Source organism: Lynx rufus, unplaced genomic scaffold (genome assembly GCF_022079265.1).
Source record: "Lynx rufus isolate CCGP_SWC_20201006 ecotype Redwood Valley unplaced genomic scaffold, mLynRuf1.p SCAF_1, whole genome shotgun sequence".
NCBI classification, from domain to species: Eukaryota; Metazoa; Chordata; class Mammalia; order Carnivora; family Felidae; genus Lynx; species Lynx rufus.
Genome location: NW_025814823.1, coordinates 8,138,420 through 8,161,369, shown reverse-complemented (window position 1 = coordinate 8,161,369; position 22,950 = coordinate 8,138,420). Strand labels below are relative to the sequence as shown.

At 41.1% G+C, this 22,950-nt stretch overlaps 1 protein-coding gene across 1 annotated transcript; it reads right to left on the bottom strand.

Annotated features, from left to right (window-relative positions):
* Positions 1 to 1,703: 1,703 nt before the first annotated feature.
* On the bottom strand, positions 1,704 to 18,218 carry POMP (proteasome maturation protein). The gene is made up of 6 exons (XM_047078213.1): positions 18,109 to 18,218; positions 15,418 to 15,515; positions 12,965 to 13,025; positions 10,034 to 10,135; positions 5,947 to 6,040; positions 1,704 to 1,874 (listed from the first exon to the last, which is right to left on the bottom strand). Exons 1-6 carry the CDS (start codon positions 18,199 to 18,201, stop codon positions 1,807 to 1,809), a joined length of 516 nt encoding a protein of 171 aa, XP_046934169.1. The 5' UTR covers positions 18,202 to 18,218; the 3' UTR covers positions 1,704 to 1,806.
* Between the last annotated feature and the right edge of the window lie 4,732 nt (positions 18,219 to 22,950).

Sequence of the window (22,950 nt, the reverse complement as noted above, 5' to 3'; positions counted from 1 at the left end):
GGCAAAAGTGAGCATAGAGGAAAGCAAGCATACACATCAAAGGTTCTCAAGCCTGGAGAGCTTTTCAAAAGTACACTTCCTAGGATCCATTCTGGTCTTATTGGAATTTCTGAGATTCAGACCCAGTACCAAAATTCCTTCACAAGATCCCCAGGGGATTTTTTGTGTATCCAGCAATCAGGATCACTGGTATTCTTTACAAAGAAGGTAAAAGAGGAAAAGGAGAGAGAGGGGAAGTGAAAAGACCTTCAGAAAGTATTCCCATTTGTTTAAAGCATCAGCTTTCCATTTAAACTATGCTCATTAATTTCATAGTACCCTCTCCTGGTCAGGAAGGTTATGTAGTATTCTTAGAACTATGGTAAAGAAGAAATTTCCCATTTTCTTAGTTGAAAGAATATATCTAGAAACACTCAGTGAACCTTCATTAATTCTGTGTTTTCTCATAATTTAAGTGTAAAATGGTTTGGCAAATATTGTGGTAGCAAAGGTGTTTCTAAACCTAACCTCAACAGTCAGGAGTAATTTTAGAGGTTTGTTGTTGTTGTTGTTGTTTAATGTTTATTTATTATATTTGAGAAAGAGCACGCAAGCAGGGGAGGGGCAGAGTGAGAGGGGGAGAGAGGATCTAAAGTGGGTTCCGCGTTGACAGCAGCCAGCCCAATGTGGGGCTCAAACTCATGAACCGTGAGATTATGACCTAAGCTGAAGTCAGACACTCAACTGACTAAGCCACCCAGACACCCCAAGAGCAATTTTTAAAAATGTGTCATCTGCTTTATTTCAAGGTTTGTCATCCCTGACACTACTGACATGTTGAACCAAATGATTTGGGATTGCAGGGAGCAAACTCTGAATATAAGCAGTTTTACAATATTCAGTAATAACTTTTTTTATGACATAGAAGGCTACTGTTTCAATATAGAGTTTTTAAAATCATCTTCATTTGGTACTTTTATTATCAAAATATATTTCTTATTAGTGAAAGATGACCCATTTACTAATTAAATCTAAAATTCTTTAATTTTTGTATACCAGGTGCATAAAGAATATAAGAAAGAACAACCATAGCAAAGGTTTATTTTTAAATAAATTATTATGGGATTTGTTCATGGATACATAGTATGTGTGTACATGAATATTCTGATTATTTTTCAATTTAAGCATCTTGTGATATATAAATCTATGTGGTACAACAGTTTAATCAGCATATCCTGGTTGCTTTATTTAATTTTTCACGTTAAAGACAAGACCGAAATCAAGACCTTTGAACTTATACTTTTCAACCTCAAAGAATAGCTATAATTCTAAAATAGCATCAATACAGCCAATATTATTCTTCTGAATATTAATGAGCTATACTGAAACAAGGTAAAATATAAATACCTTGCTTTGTACTTAATTTGAAGTGTTGCCGCTAAAATCAATTACAGATGTTTATTCTGAAAGACATTACTATGAAGGTTGCAGACTCAAATGCTGATAATGGTTTCAGAACTAAATTTATAGAATACCCAAACAACAGGTTGCACTGTAGACCTGTAGACAGTTTTAAAATACTCATTAGCAACAATTTTTTAAAGATACAGAAGGCTACTGTTTTCATATAAATTGGGAGTTTTAAAAGCATCTCCCTTTAGTGCTTTCAATAAACCAAAGACCCAAATGATTTCAAATGATCACAGATGCTATTTAGGCAAGAATTCTCAGATGTCAGTACTTTTAATGTTGTGTACATCAAATTATAGTAAAAAGAGGACTATAAACAAGATGCAGCCCCTCTATTTTCATGAACAGCACAAGAGATTACAGTAAACCCAGTTTATATTCCACCATCAAGTGTGGCTCTCCCATTAGTTCACTTTGTGACGGGTCTGAAAACAAACAAAAACAAACATATTAAAGATTCTCAAAAAAAGATAAATTCCATGATTCCACTCACATGAAAATCTAGAACAGGCAAAACTAACATGAAAGAAGACAGACCAGCAGTTGCCTGGGGCCAAAGGTGAGGGACTGACTGCAAAAGGAGCAAGCAAACTTTCTGGGGTGATAAACATTTTATATCTTGACTGGGGGGACACTTACACAGCAGTACACATTTGCTAAAATTCACAGAATATACACTTAAAATGAGAGCATTCTATTGTATGTCAATTATACCTCAATACAGTTGACTGTAAAACAAACAAAAACAATAGATTGAAAACGTTCTTCTTTTTCAAAGCTCTGAAGTTTTCCAGAGGCTTCCCAGAAACAATCTCTAATCAAGAAATTGAGCAGTCTCTTAATCTAGTTTGCAAAAACGTTTTATTTCTATTGTTTTGTACTCTCTTCCATACACAAACATATATCAGAATCCTAGACCAAGAAAATTTTAAAAATCTTCACTCATTTTTAGAGATGAGTCAGACAAAAGACTTATTTTAACCATACAATACACCTAGAAGAGCTTTTAAAATTAATACTAACAGTAAGTTGCAAAATAACAAAGCCTTTTTCCATTTCTGTCCCCTACTCCACAAACAGGATAAAAAAACCCCGATGAACTAGACTGTAAAATCAGTTTGTAAAAATAAATAACCACCCACATTAAAATAATGATTACAGATCTGGATGTTTCCTCGCTGATCTCCTAAGAGACTAGAGATTACTGTGTCACATCAGTTCAGTCATCTATATACTCTCTGCACTCATCGCACCATAAAGCAGCCTTAACAACAACTGATGCTGCTGTAATTATTAATAACAGAGTAAACTGCTATGTATGTAACAGGCATTCAAAATCTAAACTTAAAAAAATGCCTGCACATGAGTACAAAGGATAGGCAAAGATGTTTGCCTACAGCACTGTTTCATGTGAATAACTGAAAAAGATAACCAAGCATCAATAAATGCACTGAGGTATCACGCATACCGTTAAGATAGACCCAGTATACCTATTGTGTTAAAAAAACAAAAACAAAACACTAAGCAATGCCAAATACTTCTGGTTACATATATTTGTATGAAGACATATAGGAAAAAGTCTGGAAGGAAATACACTAAATATAAATAGCAAGTAAATGAAGAATAAAAGAGAAATGGGTTTGGGGGTAATCGTGGAGGACTTGAGTTTCAGCTGTAATGTTTTAAATTGTTAAAGAATACGTTAATTTGTATAATGACGACTTTCTTTTAAACCGTTTTAAACTTTGAGTTTAATAAAGTACATGCTTATTAAATAAGTCACTTCCACCAGAAAACAGCACGTCACATAAGCAGGGCGATGGCCTATGACTCCACCGCCTGCTGTGAGACCATGAGGGAGGACTGAGCCTCTCCATCAGGCTGTTTAACCACCATCAAGTGAGGGAACTAGAGTAAACAGAAATCCCCTTTCAGCATTAAAAGTCTTGTTTTGACTTTACTATTGCCCTCCTCATATTCCCTTCCCTTCCTCGTAAAATGTGCAGAATTTTCTTGGCCAAGTACTCCCTGATGAGCAAGCAAAACTTCATCACCTCCAACACTGAACTCAAAACCGTCCAGTCACATAGGTCTTCTTAACACACTCTTACGTGTGTTGACACAATTCTCCATGCGTCTCTCACGCTTCTGTAAGCCTTGGATACACAGCCTGCCTTTGTTCTAGGCTCTCTGTCCAAAGTTGTTACTAAAGTGAACAGACTAAGAAGACAAAGATCGTGTCTCCTCTGGAGCACAGAACAGGAAGCCTTACTGCCTATTGTAAAAGATTCAGATGCCCTTACCTGGGGGTTCCTCTCCCTGTAACAAAATACATAACATATGCAGCATCACCTGACCTTCTTCTAGCTGCTCCGTGGGAGCTGGGGCTCAGGGAACCAACCAGAAAGCTGACACTCCAGCTACTACTACTGCTCTTAGTAATAAACTGTTGTCTCTAGGAATCTTGTCTTCTGCCTGGATTCATGAAACCATGGCAGGCTAACCTGTTAGCTTCTAGATAGGACAACATCAGAGTTCTTCAGCTGTTCTCTCAGGTTACAGACCCTGAACACACTGCTTCTACCTCTACTTTATCAACTAACTCATTCATCTTCTAGGAATCAGGTTATGTGTCATATTCCCAAAAGTGCCTCTCTCTCCTACTCAACAACAAACTATACCCCTATCCCTTTTTATTCCTAGAATTTATCACAATTTGCAATTATATGTCTGTGTTTAACTGTTTAACGTTTACCTCCTGCTTTAGAAAGCACAGTTTGTTTTTTTTTAATTTTTTTTTTAATGTTTATTTATTTTTGAGACAGAGAAAGACAGAGCATGAACGGGGGAGGGTCAGAGAGAGCGGGAGACACAGGATCGGAAGCAGGCTCCAGGCTCTGAGCTGTCAGCACAGAGCCCGACGCGGGGCTCGAACTCACGGACCGCGAGATCATGACCTGAGCCGAAGTCGGAAGCTCAACCGACTGAGCCACCCAGGCGCCCCAGCACAGTTTGTTTTTTTACCATTGTATATTCAGAGCCTAGCTCAGTGCCTGATACATAGTAAATATATAACTGAGTACATGCTCAACAAGCATCTCTCACTTTCTTTACACAAACTTACAGGAGGTGATTTTTAAGTAAATGTGTTCTTATAACTAATTTAAAATGCAAGATAGAAACATGCAGACATGAACTATCACCTTGCTAACTTAAAATGAGGTGTAGTTCAATGTAAAAAGCTTAGGGATTCCAGGTTTTCCTGCATTCAAGATTCTCGAAGGGCAGGCTCACTAGACTTCTGTTGTGTCCACAGCATTTCCTCACCGGATGTCAGCAGCCAAGCAAAACTAGTATAATTTAATCCTGTTGGGTTTTTCTGTTTCTCCTGAACCGCCAGGGCAAAATGAGCAGAAACAACACTAGACAGAATTATATTTGTTTATCTTCCTCAGGAGCAAAAAAATAGGGGATGCTGCATGTATGGTTCTTACTTAAAAGTCATTTATCTCTTGGGGCGCCTGGGTGGCGCAGTCGGTTAAGCGTCCGACTTCAGCCAGGTCACGATCTCGCGGTCCGTGAGTTCGAGCCCCGCGTCGGGCTCTGGGCTGATGATGGCCCAGAGCCTGGAGCCTACTTCCGATTCTGTGTCTCCCTCTCTCTCTGCCCCTCCCCCGTTCATGCTCTGTCTCTCTCTGTCCCAAAAATTAAAAAAAAAAAAAAAAAAAAAAGTCATTTATCTCATACACGATACAACTATCCAAGGAATTTTGTTAAAAATGATAGATTCTTGGGGCGCCTGGGTGGCGCAGTCGGTTAAGTGTCCGACTTCAGCCAGGTCACCATCTCGCGGTCCGTGAGTTCGAGCCCCGCGTCGGGCTCTGGGCTGATGGCTCAGAGCCTGGAGCCTGTTTCCGATTCTGTGTCTCCCTCTCTCTCTGCCCCTCCCCTGTTCATGCTCTGTCTCTCTCTGTCCCAAAAATAAATAAACGTTGAAAAAAAAAAAAAAATTTAAAAAAAAAAAAAAATGATAGATTCTTCTTTCCTATTCACCACCTACAGTAGCACAAAAATTCTTTGGGGGTGGGAGGCAATTTTTAAGGAAAAATTTTCTTATTTTTTCTAGTTCTTTTAAAAACTAGTCGTGTCCCACAAATATTTTAAATACTGAAACAACAATCATTGTTCAAGCTACCCTAACAATACTATGTTAGACTCACACATTAGTCTATGTCTGCAGGACATGAAATGAAAGACTATCATTAGTTGATTCATAGTAACTATAACCTTGAAACTCCACAAAGAACTTTCACCTTTAAAAACCAGTTAAAGAACAGTTATTACCATTAAATTTTGTCTCATTGCAATGCATAAACACAAGTGAATCCAATGAGCTGTAAGGGCCACATGGATGAGGACAGGACGCTGGGGTTTTGTTTGCTACCATTGCCTTGTACATTATTAGGGCTCCATAAAAAGGTGCTGAATGACACTTACCATTAAGAATATCTTCAAATCCAATAGTCTCATCATTACCCCTCAAAATATCCAGTGAAAGGTTTGAGCTTGGAAGAAATGGAAGACGCTGAGCCTTCAGGAAAAATATGAAAGGGCAAGATTAGAGAAAACCAAAGGGGGGGGGAACAATAAATAATCTAACTTCTTGCTCTTCATTCTTTATTTGTAAAATTCACAAAACTAAATAAACCGTTTAACCAGTGGGGGGGAAAAAAAACAAATAGTAGTTCATATTTTAGACCCAAACCAAATTTTTTAAAATTTCCTCAAAACTTTACTCAAAGTACGTAAAGACCCTGAAAATTAGAGTTTTTATTAACACTTAATAATCCCATCAGGTTTGCACATATTTTGGGGATTTGCTTCTGTCATACACATGACGACGTGCAAAAATCCCAGAGCCTAACGCCATAATCTAGTTCCAAATAAAGGTGGGATGATCAAATTCCTGAAGAAATTCCACCTTAGTAAGAGTACTACTCTACTTAGCAAACTGATGACTTCACTCTGTATGTTGTTTCATATTGCTCATAGTAAAAATGTAAGTTATGGCCCTTTAAAACAGTACTGGTAACCAGAAAGGAAGGTCAAAGTCACTTGTGAGGCCTTTGAAAAACACAGTAACATCAGGCACTGGGGTGGCTGAGTTGGCTAAGCCCCCGGCTCTTGATTTTGGCTCAGATCATAATCTCCTGGTTCATGAGTTCGAGCCCCACATTGGGCTCTGTGCTGGCAGTGCAGAGCCTGCTTGGATTCTCCCTCCCTCCCTCTCCCACTCTCGCTCTCAAAATAAATGAATGAACTTTAAAACAAAACAAAACAAAAAAAAACACGATACCATTCTGAACTAGGAGTATCTACTTTTTTCAAGTACCGTATTTTTTTTAACTTTTTTTTTTTATTTTTTTTAACATTTATTTATTTTTGAGACAGAGAGAGACAGAGCATGACCAGGGGAGGGGCAGAGAGAGAGGGGGACACAGAATCCAAAGCAGGCTCCAGGCTCTGAGCTGTCAGCACAGAGCCCGACGCGGGGCTCTAACTCCCGGACCGTGAGATCGTGACCTGAGCCAAAGTCGGACGCTTAGCCAACTGAGCCACCCAGGCGCCCCCAACTTTTTTTTTTTTTAATGTTTATTTATTTTGAGACCGAGAGAGAGCAGGAGAAGGGCAGAGAGAGAGCGAGAGACAGAGAAACCCAAGCAGGCTCCGTGCTGTCAGCACAGAGCCTGACACAGGGCTTGCACTCACAAACCGTGAAATCGTGACCTGAGCTGAAATCAAGAGTCGAATGCTTAACCGACTGAGCCACCCAGGCGCCCCTTCAAGTAAAGTATCAAGCATAGTACCTGCACCCTGGTTTGTAAGCGTAGCAGAGAAAGCACGGGTTGTAGAGCCAGTGGTCTCTGGATCCAGACTGTTTTAGGACTCGCCATTACTTTGGCTTCGTAGAAGTACCTGATCTGTCTCACTCTTGGTTTCCTCATCTGGGAAACAGGATACTATCACCTTCTTCTCAAACTGGCGGAATGGTGTGGTGTAAAGTATGTATATAGTATAGTCGTTGGCACATACTTGGTATTCGATGAACTTTTATATAAGCAAACCAAATTTTCAAGTTTTGTGTTCTCTGTTAGTCGTAAGGTTAGTTTGGATAGTAACAAAAGAATACCAAGAGTGATGGTCCGTGACCATATGATACCAGTATTTTAAAGTAACCATGACTTTGAAATCTCAGGGCGTTAAGATTATCTCCCCCAAGAAAATATAACCAGACTAAAACTATTTTTAATTACTAATGGCTTATAGAATTTAGGATGAAAAAATCTCTAGGTTGACAAATGTATGTATGTATGTATGTATGTATGTATTTTTGTTTGTTTTTGTTTTTTAAAGGAAAGTAGGGAAGACAGAGGAAGAGACAAAAATGGAGCTTTGAGTTAAATCAGAGAGTGAGGGGCCTGGTAGGTACAGTTTGATCAGACACGGTCCTGGAAAGCACCAAAAGCAGGAAGGAGCAGGCAGTTGTTATACATCCCAACAAGCAAGAACCACAAGAGCACAAGGATAAGGGAAAAAGGCGGGGCGGGGGACAGAATTCTGGATGGGGATTTTTGGATTAAAAATCCAAAAATGGATTTTAAAGTTTAAATCCAAAAATGGAGTTAAAAGTTTAGGCCCAAAATATGAGCAATATGTAACTGGAATCTGAGTAGCAGGAAAATAAAAGGGAAACGAACAATTCGGTGCCAAACATATGTTGTATTTAATCTTCAGAGTTACCCTAATAACCCGACAGTGTTGTTCCTGTTAACTCCATTTCACATTAAAAACAAACACAAGATCTGGGGCTCAGAAAGGTCTCTAACTCGTTTAAGTTCTTAAGACTGGTAGGCAGTGGAGCCAAGATTCACATCCAGGTTACTGTTAGAGCCACACATGCTCTTTCGGAGCTTGATCCTTGGAAAAAAGTTCTAAAACAGCTTCCAGGACGACTCAGCCAACACAGTTGCTGGCATTAATAGAATTTGTTGAAAAAGACACAGTAGTAGGAAGAACACGTGCAAAAGCCAAAAGGCCAGAAAAAAAAACTAGGACGCTGAAAGTAGTTTCAGGAGGCTACGAAGTACACTGGAGAACAAGGAGAGGCCACTTCAGGAGCACAGCCACGTTACAGGGTCAGAGTATTATTCTGAGGGCAAAGTGAGGGGAGTGCCACGATCAACTCTGTATTTTACAAAAACTACGTGGCTACAGCATGTACAATGGACTGGAGGGCAGCAGGGGTGGGTGTCGTCGCACTGATCCAGACGAAGCACAGTAGGGGATCAAAACCAATGCAGAAGCGATGGTGTCAACATGTAATTGACTGGACGGGGGGAGGCAGGGTGGCGGGTGGGGACAGGTGCCGCTTGAGATAACCAAGGCTAATGCTGCAATCTCTGCCTTAGGTAGCAACCTAGTCACACTTGACACAGAGTATGTGCGGCATAAGGAGTTCTTCTGTACTCACACATGTGAAACGTGAAGTGCCCGTGGGACTTACAACTGGAGAAGCCTACAGGTTTACAGCTCATGAGAATTAAAACTTGGGAGTCATCAACATATACATGATACCTAAAGTCACAGGAATAGGTAGGAAATAATAGGATGAGAAGAGGACTGGAGACGGGAACTAACAAACCTGGAATTGCAAGATGCAGAAGAAAAAAGCAAAAGGAACCTATGCAGAAATACCTGAGAAGGCGATTTCAGACAGGAAGGAGTATCAGGAAAAGTGTGGTGTCCTAAAAGCCCGGGGAAGAAGGAAGGAGTCATTGGTATTACACACCACAGGGAGACCAGACGTCCACACTGTTCAGGAGCAGTTTCACTGGTGATGGAAGCCAGGAAACAGTGGGTTGGGTGGACAGGAGGCAAAGGCACATACGCAGCAAACAGAGGCAAGTCTAAGACACTAACTTGGCAAAAGTACATTTAGTGAGCGAGAAGCTGCTATAAAGGGACTGATACATTTGGGTTGTTTTAAAAGACAGAAAAGGTCGGGATGCACATAAACACTGCTGAGGAGTCTGAGCAAGTAGACGGAGAGGATGAAGACATCAGCTACAGAAAGGATCCACGGAAAGGGGATTCTCTGACGTGGTGTGAGAGGGCAGAACCTAGAACACAGGTCGAGAACAGTTCTTACACCTGGAAGGACATTTCTGAAGATCTTATTCTTTAGCAACAGGCGTACCCAGCTATACGCAAACTGCCTGCTACGCACCACACGTGGATATTTCTAGAGGCATTTCAAATTCAATGTAACCCTCCAAAAAGAAAAACATGAAAGCAGATGCAGGTAAGTTTTGGCACTGAGCTCTTAATTTGAAGTCTTCCACTTAATGTCTTCTTTTTTTTCTGTATAAAGTAGGACTCGGAGTCCTATCCTAAAAGGGGACAAAGTAGAATAGGCTGCAGAGAAGAGAAGGTAAGGTTTATAGGGCTACGACTAGGGAAGAGTCCTTCCAGGCCATAGCAACACACAGGTGGAATGTATCATAGCTGACATGCACAAACTCACCTGCTGCACTGCCTTGAATTCCATTTGTAATTTGAGTGGAGCAAACAGACCCTGGATGTTTCTCAGTGTGGAAAAATTCATTTTATCTTGGTTGAGCTGGAACTACACAGGACAACAACGGAAGTCGAAAGGTTACACTCAACACTCTGCTTTCAAAACTTCATTGATACATGTGTAACACAACACTTAGACAAAGCATTTTACTATCCATAACTGAAATAAAAACAAAACACTTTTGTTAATAAAGTTTAGAGTACGTACGTCTGTTTTATCCAGCATGCAGGTATAGGGTACTTCACTAACGTAAAATTACCCCTAAAACTTGGATTTACAAAACTTTAGATAAAGAATGTTTTTCACATTGCAAAAATACACTTACAAAACATTTCAGTGCTTTTGATTAGAATTCCCGCAGAACTGGTAAAACACAGAAAGGTATAAATAACCTGAGATCCAGAAACAGTTACATACAAGTGACAAAAATGGTGAATTTCTCAGTATGAAAATATACAATTCAAAGGATTTCACAAAAGAAATAATCACACCCATTATACCACCCTGTTAACTAGGCTATAATGTTTAAACTCCACTCTTTGGAGTAGTAGATTCCTGGGGGGTAGGGATCCGAAACTCTAAAGTCTGTCCAGTTTGCATTGGGTGCTAATAAGGAATTTTTTTTTTCTGGAATCATATTTTTACTAAACATTGATATTACTTGTAAAAAACTTTGACAATTTAATGTACTTCAGGCAAAATGAATCAACTCCATTCATGGATTCTAATCATACAGTTTCCTAAAATGGCTCTTAGGGGTAGCGGATATGATTTGCAGACAGACTGCTACAAAGGTCTGTGTAAGTTAACTACAGTAAGGTAAAGTGACCTGTGTGATCATTTTTTATTATACTACATTCTCTTGGTAAGATTTTAAGTCATGGCAGGGGCAGGGTAAGAAATTTTAATCAAATACCTACTGAGAGATTAGTGCCCACTGAGACACAACCTGGGGCCATATACGTGAAGTCTAAAGAATATTAAGCAATATGGTTTTTAACTACTGTAGCTGGAGTGCAAAATTTTAACAGATGGTCCTTAGAGAAAATATGCAATATTTCATTATGGGTATATAATCTGAAGTTCTCACTGAAGGGTTTCCTTTAAATATTGAATTAAGTAAATACAGTTTTATGTAAAAGATTCAATTTTACAAACTTTGATGAATGTATCCACCTTATAATATGCTGTCAAACTGCAATTATCAGTCAACATATACTTAATCACTAACAACCACATGCAAAATTAGAGTTAGGCTCTGTGGCAATGTACGACAACCAGTCTACCACGGAGAAGGTTGTATGATCGAACTGGGAAAACATTACATACAGATCAGGACTTCTCAACCCCTGGCGCTACTGACATCTTGGGCTACATAATTATCTGTCGTGGTGCACGGGGACAGTCCTGTACACTGTAAGATGTTTAGCAGCACCCCTGGCCTCCGTCCAACTGATGCCACTACCAAAGATCCTTCTTCCCCAACCACTTGTGACAATTAGACCTTTTCAGATGTCCCCTGGAGGAGGCAAAATCATTCCTAGTTGACAACCACTGGTATGAATAACGATGGCCATCTTCCCTATCGTTACTATAGCTCCCAATCATGGAGAGCTACTTTAAGTCAGCAGGTGCCAAGTCATGGGCTATTACTAACTCCATTATACAGATGAAGAAACTAAGACTTAAAGAAAAATTAAGAAACTTGCCAAGTTCACTTAGTTGCTAAGTATGGTACCAAGAATTCAAACCTAGATAGTTCAATTACACAACCTGTGCTGAAGGATTTATAACAGAAAGTGCCAGACAATTTCAAGAGACTCCCACTACCTGGTTAAGTGATTAAGGAGACTACACAGAGGTGGCAGATAGAAGCTGCGTCTCAAAACAACTATATGATTTTTTAACTCTTCATCTGGGCCAGTCTCACTCAGATTTGTCCAAGTTTCTCTTAACATGTATTGCCCAGAAGTGAACCAATATTCCAAATAATACTTGGGAAAGTGAGACTGTCTCCTCCCTTGATTTGAGTGAGCCCCATCTTATTAATAATAACATTGCACCATCTTCCTGAAGTAATAAGACACCTCTTTATTCTTGCTCTGAACGTGTATTTAGAAACCCTGTAAGCTGCCTTACAACATCCATCCAGGCTATACCCCCTTTGGGAGTGACTGATCTAAAACTATTCATATGTCTGCTCTCTAAAGCCTTCCACTAGCCATATGCACAAGTGGTTGCTCCGTCTTCGTCCTCTATAGCATTTTATATAGCCCCTCTCCACTGCCTGTCCTCCCGTTAAATTCTCAGCCCCTCCAGGATGGGGATTATGTCATATTCCTCTGTGTACCTACTATACCACATAAGAGGATATGTCCCTCAGTACCTTGGAGGTGCAGGGCTTGAGAAAGAGGTCAAGGCTAGAGATAAGGATTTGGAGATCAATACCAAAAATGGCAGAGGAAAAATATGAAAGAAAACAGGATCATCAAATGGGGAAATATTAGGAGAGGAATGGTGGATTGGCTTTCAGAAATGTCCATAAAGGGGCACCTGGCTCAGCTGGTAGAGCATGGGACTCTTAATCTCAGGGTCATGAGTTCAAGCCCCATGCTGGGCGTGGAGCCTAGTTAAAATTTAAAAAAGAAAAAAAAAAGAAACATCCATAAAAAAGACAAAAGAAGGAATGTGTAGAGCTTTAGTGAAGCAGTATAATGATAATTTGAAGCCTACTCTACAAGGATACTGAAAATAAGTCCTCATATTCTTCATGGTCAAATGCTCAAAATCAAAAATGTCTTAATAAATGAAACCACGTAAGTATTACTAAAACTATTCTACTAGAGAAAAAAGTAAAAATACAAGTAACATACTTACATTTTTTTCTGATAATTCAAGAGGATGACTAGGCAAAAGTTCATTTTTCACACAAGGAAGGCTGAAAATAAACATTTAAAAGGTAGATGATAAATCACTCAATCCCTAAAGCTCAAAATCACATCTATCAATACGTTTACCTATAACAGAATGCCACAAGGGACTTTTGGGGGACGATGACACTCTGCATCCTGACTGTGACAGTGGTTACAGAAACTGATACGTGTGTTAAAATTCATATAACTATGAATTGTAACATAATGAATTATAACGAGTTATATAACATTAAGAGAAAAAAAGTCAAATCTACTATATAACTGTTTTAAAATGTACCAATTATAGATACTAGTAGTCAATTAACTAGGGAGAGCCCTTCAAAAAAGTGTTTAAACGATGCCCTATTATCTAGAAGAAATTTAATAAAGTATGTTTAAAACTACTATTATTTGATGACGTGCTTCCTTTACTATACAAAATATCTACACCCCTTCTGTTTAGGTCCAATACATATTCAATATTTAACGTATCTTTAATAAACACATGTTGAACAATGTGTTTCACATTTACTGAACACCTAGTATGTAAGGTCACATGCTGCTAGAACCAGACCACTGGTCTTTATCACTCTAGATATATAAAGATAACTATTCTTATTGCCAAAACAGGATTTGAAAGCTGAAAGAAACCACAGAAATCCTGCAACAACCATTTACTGAATACTGTCTTTGTACAGAAGTATCCTACAAGTGGAATTTGAAAATGGTTCTGTTCACAGCAATCTTATAGTCTAACCAGGAAGAAAAAGGAGCATTTTATGTGAAAATAAATAAATAACAAATCATCAGAACTTGGTTACTGACTAACTCGTGAACTTGATTACATTATGCCATAAATCAAATTATATTCTCTAATTCCAAAGACTATAAACTGCATCTTTCACTATAAAATGGAAAGACAATAACAACAAGGCATCATATCTGTCCCCAGACACCAGTATTAGAACAACATTCTATTATAGCAGGACCTAAATATCTTAAAGTTACATATAGAATTCAAAATTCAGATGCTACTCTTATTGGATTAAGCAGAAAGGCAACCTGCCAAGAAGTACTAGAAATCGAGACCTAAACATATAGAAACATGGAAGAAATCAAGGATACAACTGTCCACTGAGGGTAGAGAAGAAAAATAACAATGGCTAACACTTACTGGGAACTTACTAATGTCAGGGACTGTTCTATTTTTCATGTACTAACTCATTTATTCCTCAAAATAAGATTTATATTATTAACAGCCCTATTTCACATATAAAGACTCTGAGAAATAGAGCAATTAAGTAACCTGCTCAAAGTCATACATCTAGTAAAGAGCGGATCAAAACCCAGGCGGCCTAGTCCAGAGTTAATGCTGTATCTGCTGTGTTCTAGTGTCTCCCAGAGAATTACTCCAGTAGGAAATAAGATAAGGACACAATGGCTTTCCAAGTCAGCAGTAGCAAAAAGGAGAATCCTAGCAAATCATGCTCCTGGGTGACAGCTCCTAGAAGGAGGCCCTAATCTGGGAACCCACTACCGTTAAAACATTTCTTCATTACAGAAAACATCCACTGAATGGATAAAGAAGATGTGGTACACAAACACACAATACTCACACACACACTGGAGTATTACTCGGCAATCAAAAAGAATGAAATCTGGCCATTTGCAACTACGTGATGGAACTAGAGGGTATTACAGTAAGCGAAGTCAGTCAGAGAGAGATAAATATCACAGGACTTCACTTATATGAGGACTCTAAGATACAAAACAGATGAACACAAGGGAAGGGAAGCAAAAATAATATAAAAACAGGGAGGGGGACAAAACATAAGAGACTCTTTTTTTTTTTTAACGTTTATTTATTTTTGAGACAGAGAGAGACAGAGCATGAACGGGGGAGGGTCAGAGAGAGAGGAAGACACGTAATCTGAAACAGGCCCCAGGCTCTGAGCTGTCAGCACAGGGCCCGACGCGGGGCTCGAACTCATGAACTGCAAGATCGTGACCTGAGCTGAAGTCGGACGCTTAGCCGACTGAGCCACCCAGGCGCCCCAAGAGACTCTTAAATGTGGAGAACAAACAGAGGGTTACTGGAGAGGTTGTGGGAGGGGGATGGGCTAAATGGGAAGGGGCATTAAGGAATCTACTCCTGAAATCACTGTTGCACTATATGCTAGCTAACTTGGATATAAATTAAAGAAGTAAATTAAATAAAAATTAAAGAAAAACAAAAACAAAAAACATCCACGCCCACACTCACCCAGTCTAAGGTATATTACTTGCTATGTCCCCAATTAAATATATATTTATGGCCTATCAAGATATTTAAAGAATACTGTGAAAAAGAATTCACAGAAACATTTTATTACAACAAAGTCAAAGTCACGATTCCGCCCCTCCCCCCCACCCATATACCCTTTTCGAAGAAGATCGTGACTTTCAAAAGGTCCACTTGCTGAAAGTTCAGTAACTGGAATGCTGTCCTTTAGCTGAGATCCAAGGCCTCTGGCATTCTACAACACAACCAAAAACACCATTAAATACAAAAAACTTTTTAAAACTTACACTCAACATCTATGTAAAAAACTGTTTAAGCATTAGACAAAAAAATAAAGTCTCTGCCCTCAAAGAGCCCACAGTCTAGACAACTGTGATGAGACTTAGCATTATGGTAGGGTGATTATACATGGTACACTAAATAATATCAAACTTGGGAGTAGGTAGGATCCCTGAGTTGATCTCTGAATACTGTCATATTGAAAGGCATTCTAGGAAAAAAGAACACAGGTAAAAGAAAGAGACATAAATGAATACGCTACAAGTAGTTTGAGATAACTCCATGTCTCAGTGAGGCAGAGGTAAAGGCAGACTGGCAAAATGAAAAAAAGGCTCGAACGTGCGAAGAAATTCAGGTTTTATTCTGAAATTGAGAGAGCCTCTGAAGGTTCTGGCATGATCAGAATTACTTTCATCGCAAAGATTCTTCCCCTAGGTTGGAATGATTAGCACAGAACGAAAAAAAGTCGAGGGCAGAATCCTGGAAACCACTATTCCTTAAAAAATAAAAAAGCACAAGGAAATGGGGTTAAGAATGAATAGAATGGCTAGAAGAATGAGGTCACAGAAGCTAAGAAAAAAAGGGACGTTCAGAAAGTATTTGGTTTCCGAAAGAGGGTACACCCTATGAAAAATAAATCTAATCAGCATAATGTAAACAAAACCAAAGACTCACAGTACATTGGGCACTACTGTATTATCACCCTCCACATCTATGCTATAAAACATTTAATCAAAAAAATTCAATAATTATATTTAAATATAAAAACCATTTAATAATCAGCAGGTGATTTATTAAACACCCATTATGTGTCAGGTATTCTGGTAGATGCTGAATGTACACCTTCCCCAGGGTTGAGTCTAATGAAGATAAATTAAACAAGCAAATAAAATGCAATAAATGTTACAACAGGGAACACACAAGAGCTAACTTTTAATCACGTGTTGCTCACATACAATAACCCTGTAATTCTGCAGAAAAATGTACAACAGCTACAGGTAGTTTGGTGAGCAGCCTTACACTACTCTAGGAGAAACTACTCTGAGAAACCAGTGTTTTATGTTGACTGTTGGATTTACCCGTGTATTTTATTTGGTCAGGTACTTTATCCTGTCCAGGGTTTCTTCAATCTACCGCCCTACTTCAAGACCTCACACCTGGGTAACCTTAACAGCACTCTGCTGGGTACTGCTGTCTCTAGACTCTTCCACTTTCCAATTCTGCATCTCAAGGTTTTCCTAAAACATATAATCTTCCCCACCAACCTGTAAAAAAAAAAAAAAAAAAAAAAACCACCTTTCACCGATTCACCAATGTCCAGTCTGAAAAACAAAGCCCAATATCCTTATCCTGGAACTCAAGAACCTACACAACAGGTTCCCCAACACAGAAGTCAAGGTTGATCAGGAAATAGAATCTGGAATCTATGTAGTGTGGCCTGTCTCTAACCTACTACGTGACTATGATCAAGGCATACAATGTCTCTGGCCCCATTTACTTATCCTCCCAGGCACCTGAACTCTTGCCAGGACCAGAGTGGTATGATTCTACCCTACCAAATGTATCTCCTGGTACTTTCCCACCAGGAAAGGAACACTCTCCTCCTCCCAGATTGCTTTATTGTAAAGTAACAGAACGAAAGTTTCTTCTATGCACAAAGAAAAGGAGAATTCTGATCTCTGGGTTCTACTATTATCATTTCCCCCCATTTCCTTCTGTACAACATCAGGATAGGCGCCCGATGTTTCTACTAAAGCAGCAGAGAAAACCAAATCTATGAAAAGTATCACTAGTTACACCTCAGAGAGTTTATACAACATCTTCATAATAATCAGCAATATTACCAACACAAGCTTTCTAGATTTAGATGGCCTAGTATCAGAATCAGGGGCCAGGGCGGTTCAGGAGTCTTTCCCAAGCATCACTACTTTTACGTTACAAGGAGAGAAAGGGAGTGGAGGGGGGAGGGGATGCACTAAAGACACAGACACACGGGGAGTAACAACTGCCTTGATTTTTACCCCCTCCAACGTCTGGCATACTACAAGCTCCCAGAAATGTCTATAAAGGTAAGAGATGAAAAGGAGACTTTCAGCTGTGGGTCTGTTCGCAAAGCAGTTCCGAGGTCGGGGGTGGGCGAGGAGTTCGAGGGCTCTGGGCCCCCAAGGTTCGCCCCTCTGGGGCAGGGTAGTCTGCAGCGCCGCATCACAGGCTGCACTCTCGGATGTGCCAGCTCGGCGCCAACCACGAGGAAGGAGCCGGGGGGGTACTGGGGACTTGGGGACGAGGGGGCGCAGACCGAGAGAAGAGAACCAAGCGAAGGGGATGAAGCCGAAGCGCTACGCGCGGGACCCGCGCCGAGCCCAGCCCGGACGACAGCCACGAAACCCCCAACCCCGTGACTCGACAGATCATGGCGCCCGAGGCCGGCCTCATCCTCCCGCCGCCGCCGCCGCCACCCCGGGACGAGCCAGGGGGAGGCGGCCTGTTCCTGCCGGGCCAGGGTCCCGAACCCGCCGGGAACTCAGGTCGCCCGGGGGCTCACTCACCATCTTCAACTTGCTCAGTGAACAGCCTCTCGGCCCCGTTACCGTCAGCCGGCCCCACTGCTCACTTCCGTTTCCGGGGTTGCCCCCCCACATCCGCCGGAAGTGCGTCCGTCCGGGCGAGGAAGGAAGGAGGGCGCGGGGCGCCGGGAGGGAGCCGCGCGGGGCCGGGGCTCCCACGCCTGAAGTCCCGAGGGACCCGGGGCCAAGGGCGCAGTAAGGGTGTGGGCTGGGGGGAGGGTGGGGTCGGGACGAGATGTGCCGGAGGGGAGGGAAGACGCGGACCTCCGCTTAATGATAAACATCCACCGTTGGTACAGTATTTGAAGATGTGCAATGCGCTTTGGCAGATGCATCCCCTTAGTGAATACAAAACCTCGTCGAAGTGGAGACTACATTTTTCGTGAGGGCAAACGAGGCACAGGTGCAATGAATAATTTGCAGCGTTTCAGCTAGAAAAAGGCAAAAAGTAGAACACGAGGCTTTGCCAGTTTATTCTTTAAAACCATAGAACGAAGGTCTGCTATGTTCAGAACCCTGTGCGGAGGCTAAGAATATAGAAATGAATCGGGCTGATGTGGTTCCTAGGCAAGAGGAGCGGCGGAACTGCTGGGGGTGGGGCGGGTGACATGGAGCGAAGTACGGATGATAATTACCAACATATATTGGGGCTCTTCTCGCGATAGAATTCTAAGCCCTTTACGTGAATTATCCCCTTTAATCTCTTCAATAATCTTATGGAGTAGGCTCTATTGTTATCTCAACTTTATAGGCAAGGAAAGCAAGACAAAAGAGTTTAAATATGCCCAAGGACCCAATCATCCGTTTTCAAAGCATTACACTGTGTTGCCTTCCAAATATAACGCGATAAAATGGACTCCTACTCTGTTACCATATAATGGGGATAACTTAAAAAATCCTTGGGCTGATACTGAAAGGTAGGAGAGTATGGGAAAGAACATTACTGGCAAATTTGCTTGCGCAAAAACCGAACTGGGAAAGGAGGTCTGTGTGGCTAAAGTTCAGAGAGTATGGAGAGAGTAGTGGGAGATGAGGCTGTAAATAGATGGAGGCAAGTTTATTTTGGAGGCCTCTGTGCCAATTAAGGGTGAGGCTTTATCTTTAAAAACCATTGGAGGATTTCTGGGCGCCTGGGTGGCTCAGACGGTTAAGCGTCCGGCGGATCTCACAGTCCGTGAGTTCAAGCCCCGCGTGGGGCTCTGTGCTGACAGCTCAGAGCCTGGAGCCTGCTTCCAATTCTGCGTCTCCCTCTCTCTGCCCCTCCCCTGCTCATGCTCTGTCTCTCTCTGTCTCAAAAATAAATAAAAACATTAAAAAAAATTTTTTTAAACCATCGGAGGACTTCTTTCACCTCTCAGGGAGGTGATAAAGTCATATATGTTATGTATATCCACTTGCCATGGTCCTACAACCTTGAAGTTCCAGGTTTTGAATATTCTGCACTGCTGCCTTTATGTGTCTTCTTCTGGCTCTTTCATGTTTTCCTTGAGATTTGAGTTTGAATGTTTCATTTGCATTTTTTCCTTTCACTCAGTTCCACCTAAGGAGAAATGTTAAAACTGCAGCTCTTAAAAAGAAATTATTTTAATGTTGTTGATTGCTCACAGTTCAGTCATTACATTTTCCTTGAGCATTTGATTCTGGAGCCAAAGAGAAGAGCCATGTCCCTATACTTGAGATACTTTTATTTTACTGGGGGGTATAAGTATGGTAAATAAATGTAAATGTGTGGTAGAGAAAGGAGCCGGATCAGAAAGTGGCTGGGAACAGGGAAAACCGGCTTTTGAGGAAGAGGAAATGTGGAAAGGCAGAGATTTGCAAAAGGGCATGTTATAATAAGAACAATGAGGAATATTCCCATGCCGTTGGGAGTTCAGGGGGAGCAGGTGGAACAGCATGAAATGAAATTGGAGGGATTGGTTGAGGATAAAATAAAGGGCCCTGCATGGCATCCTGGGGTTTTAGGCTTTGTCTTGCAGGGAATAGGCCATAATGGAGGTCTTTTCACAAGACACTTGACACTAAAAACAATTATTCTGGGGCGCCTGGGTGGCGCAGTCGGTTAAGCGTCCGACTTCAGCCGGGTCCCGATCTCGCGGTCCGTGAGTTCGAGCCCCGCGTCAGGCTCTGGGCTGACGGCTCGGAGCCTGGAGCCTGTTTCCGATTCTGTGTCTCCCTCTCTCTCTGCCCCTCCCCCGTTCATGCTCTGTCTCTCTCTGTCCCAAAATAAATAAAAAACGTTGAAAAAAAATTTAGAATTAAAAAAAAAAAAAACCCAATTATTCTGGTGGCAGCCTGAGGACTGTACTGCAATTAGGAGAAACTAGGAACCAAGGTACCGTTTGGAGTGTTGCAGTAGTTAGAGTCCACAGGGGAAGGAAGGGACGAGAGATTGAAAAGGAGTTAAGGTTTAAAAGTAGCTTTAAAATTGCTTTAAAAAGATGATGAAGTGTCAAAAATAAGTCTCCGGTGACTGATAGGATACTATCAGGAGGGCAGCAAGGAGAAAAATCGCCTTCCTTTGAGCCATACACACACCTATATTTATATCCTTTTAAAAGGTTTGTTACAGCATTACCTAATACAAGTCAGTGTTAAGTATGCTCAAGTAGCTTGAAGAATTCAATTAGACTTGACATTAGAATGGTTTAATGTTTACTTAGACTTTATGTAATATCGTTTGGAGGGCAGACTATTAGTAATTGTTAACGTCTGCTGAGTAGCTGGCTGCGTTCTTAGTTCTTTACATACATTGTTTCAGTTAATCCTCAATTACTCTGTGAGGTAGGTACTACTATTATCCCCATTTTCCATAAGAAACAGGCTCACTGTGTACATTGTAAGAGAACAAGTACTCTGTTTCACATTTTGTTGTCTTCCCTGACTTTACTCTTCAGGCTCTCTGGCAAAAATATTTGTTTAGTGCGCATTGTTGGACGTAGCAGAAGAAACCCATCTAGAGTGCAGCAGCGTGCTGAACGTGGGTGAGCACAGGTGAATGGATACAGCTCGGGTTGGTGTAAAAGCACGCTAAGTTGAAATGTGCCCTTGGCTTTGGTTGAGTCCTCGTCCCTTCAAAAGAAAGGATGGTATAAAGCAAGCACATGCATTTCAAAGAAGAGGTAGTCAGTTGAGTGATAAAGTCAATGATCGAGCAGTAAAGTGGGGAGCAGGAGGCCGTGCTGACATTTTTCTTACCCTGTGAGTTAGGGAAAGTGGGAGAAAGATGAGACTCCACGGGATAGACTTGAGGAAAGTGGCATCACTTATGAGAAAGCTAGGTTTTAGTTGGGGCTAAGATGTGGGAAGAGAACTTGTGGCCAAGTAAACAATACTGGGAAATGTAGTCACAATAAACCAGGGAAGTCTAATTGTATGTTCCAAGGGACATGGTGGCAGGGGTTTATGAAGGAAAGACCAGTGAGTAGCAGGTTCAGGGGCCGAACAGGTGATGGTACCAGAGGAATACATGGGGTAGAGAAGTCAAGGTCCTTTCCCTTATGACCTGATACCACCTATACACCCTTGGCCGTAACCTTTAGCTGTTAATCTATTAATTGTGTTCATCTATTTTCAGATCTCTCTGTTCCTTCTCTCTGACAGGCTTCTGCAGTCAGGGGCTATGCCTTACACATTATTGTATCTGTATCTGGCACACAGCACCAGTAAATGCTTATTGAATGAAAAGTGTAGGAAAGAACAGATGAATGGATCGTTGTGCCTAGTAGGCAAGACTAGACTAACATGGTTGGGAAATAGGTGGGGGTAGACAAGGGTGGTCCAAGATAACTTATTTGGAGAAGTTTCCAGAAGCATCTTCTTGGGCCTGAAACCCAACCTTAAAGCTCAGCACTATAAGCCAAGGCCCTTAATCCTTGCCTGGCTCCAATGATCCCCTTTCCCCCAGGGCTAGACTCAACAAAATCCGGCACCTCACCAAAAAGTCAACGGTTTTGACATCCGCTGACATTAAGAGCCACGGATGTGTGTGTGTGTGTGTGTGTGATATGCCCACCTTTCCCCCTCCCGCTTCCAGCTACAAATTCTGGCCAGTCCTGGTTGGTCTTTTGTCCTCCCAGTCTCTGACAGTTCTTAGCCACATGGATTCTTTTGAGCTCTGAAAGCAGAGTGGGGGGATTGGCAATGAGGGTTGGTGACAGTGACTTTTCCCTCAGAGTTTAGAGTAGGAGAAGCACAAGAGCTCCATTGTTTGAGAGACACAGGAAGGAAAAATAGTGTAAAAATTTTGTAAAACATGTACTCCGGCTGCGTCAGTTTCAGCAATGGTGCTCCCCTATGAGGTTGGGGAGGGAGTTTTTGTGAAGGGGTGGTCCAAATCTCAATGGTAAGAAAGTTACGATGCTTCAGAGGACCTGAAAAGAATCTATATAAATCATAAATAGTACACCCAACTCTTCCTTTAAATGATCTAAGTTCTTGCAGTGGTGGGGAAGATTCAGTGTGCTTAATTTCAGACAAATTACACTGACACATCTCTCTTTGCAAGTCCCTTCATAAGTGTTACGGGACGGAGAAATACTTCACACCAAGTGTATCTGACAGACCATTTTCTTTAACCCTAAGAGATGAATGTTTCATATTTCTTCTGAAATACTTGCTGACTCTGATTTCAGATGGAGGTGCTCTTAGAAGAGTGTCCTCTGAATATGAAAGGCTGGGTTTTGAGAGTCAGTACTAGTGTGGACTCTGGAATCCAGGTGTCTCGTTTTACTATTTTCCATCTGCGTTGCATCAGACAGCAGAGGTTAGCATTTCATTTTTCATGCTCTCATAGCCCTATTTCGGGTCTGTGCTTTTGAAAAA

Bases quoted from the DNA above. Each gene is read 5' to 3' on its own strand.
- POMP (XM_047078213.1), bottom strand. From the start codon at position 18,201: ATGTGGGGGGGCAACCCCGGAAACGGAAGTGAGCAGTGGGGCCGGCTG. The intron at 15,516-18,108 runs GTGAGTGAGCCC...GTTGTGTTGTAG, and splicing joins CACTGAGCAAGTTGAAGATG to AATGCCAGAGGCCTTGGATC. The intron at 10,136-12,964 runs GTAAGTATGTTA...TGTCCTGTGTAG, and splicing joins TTGAATTATCAGAAAAAAAT to TTCCAGCTCAACCAAGATAA.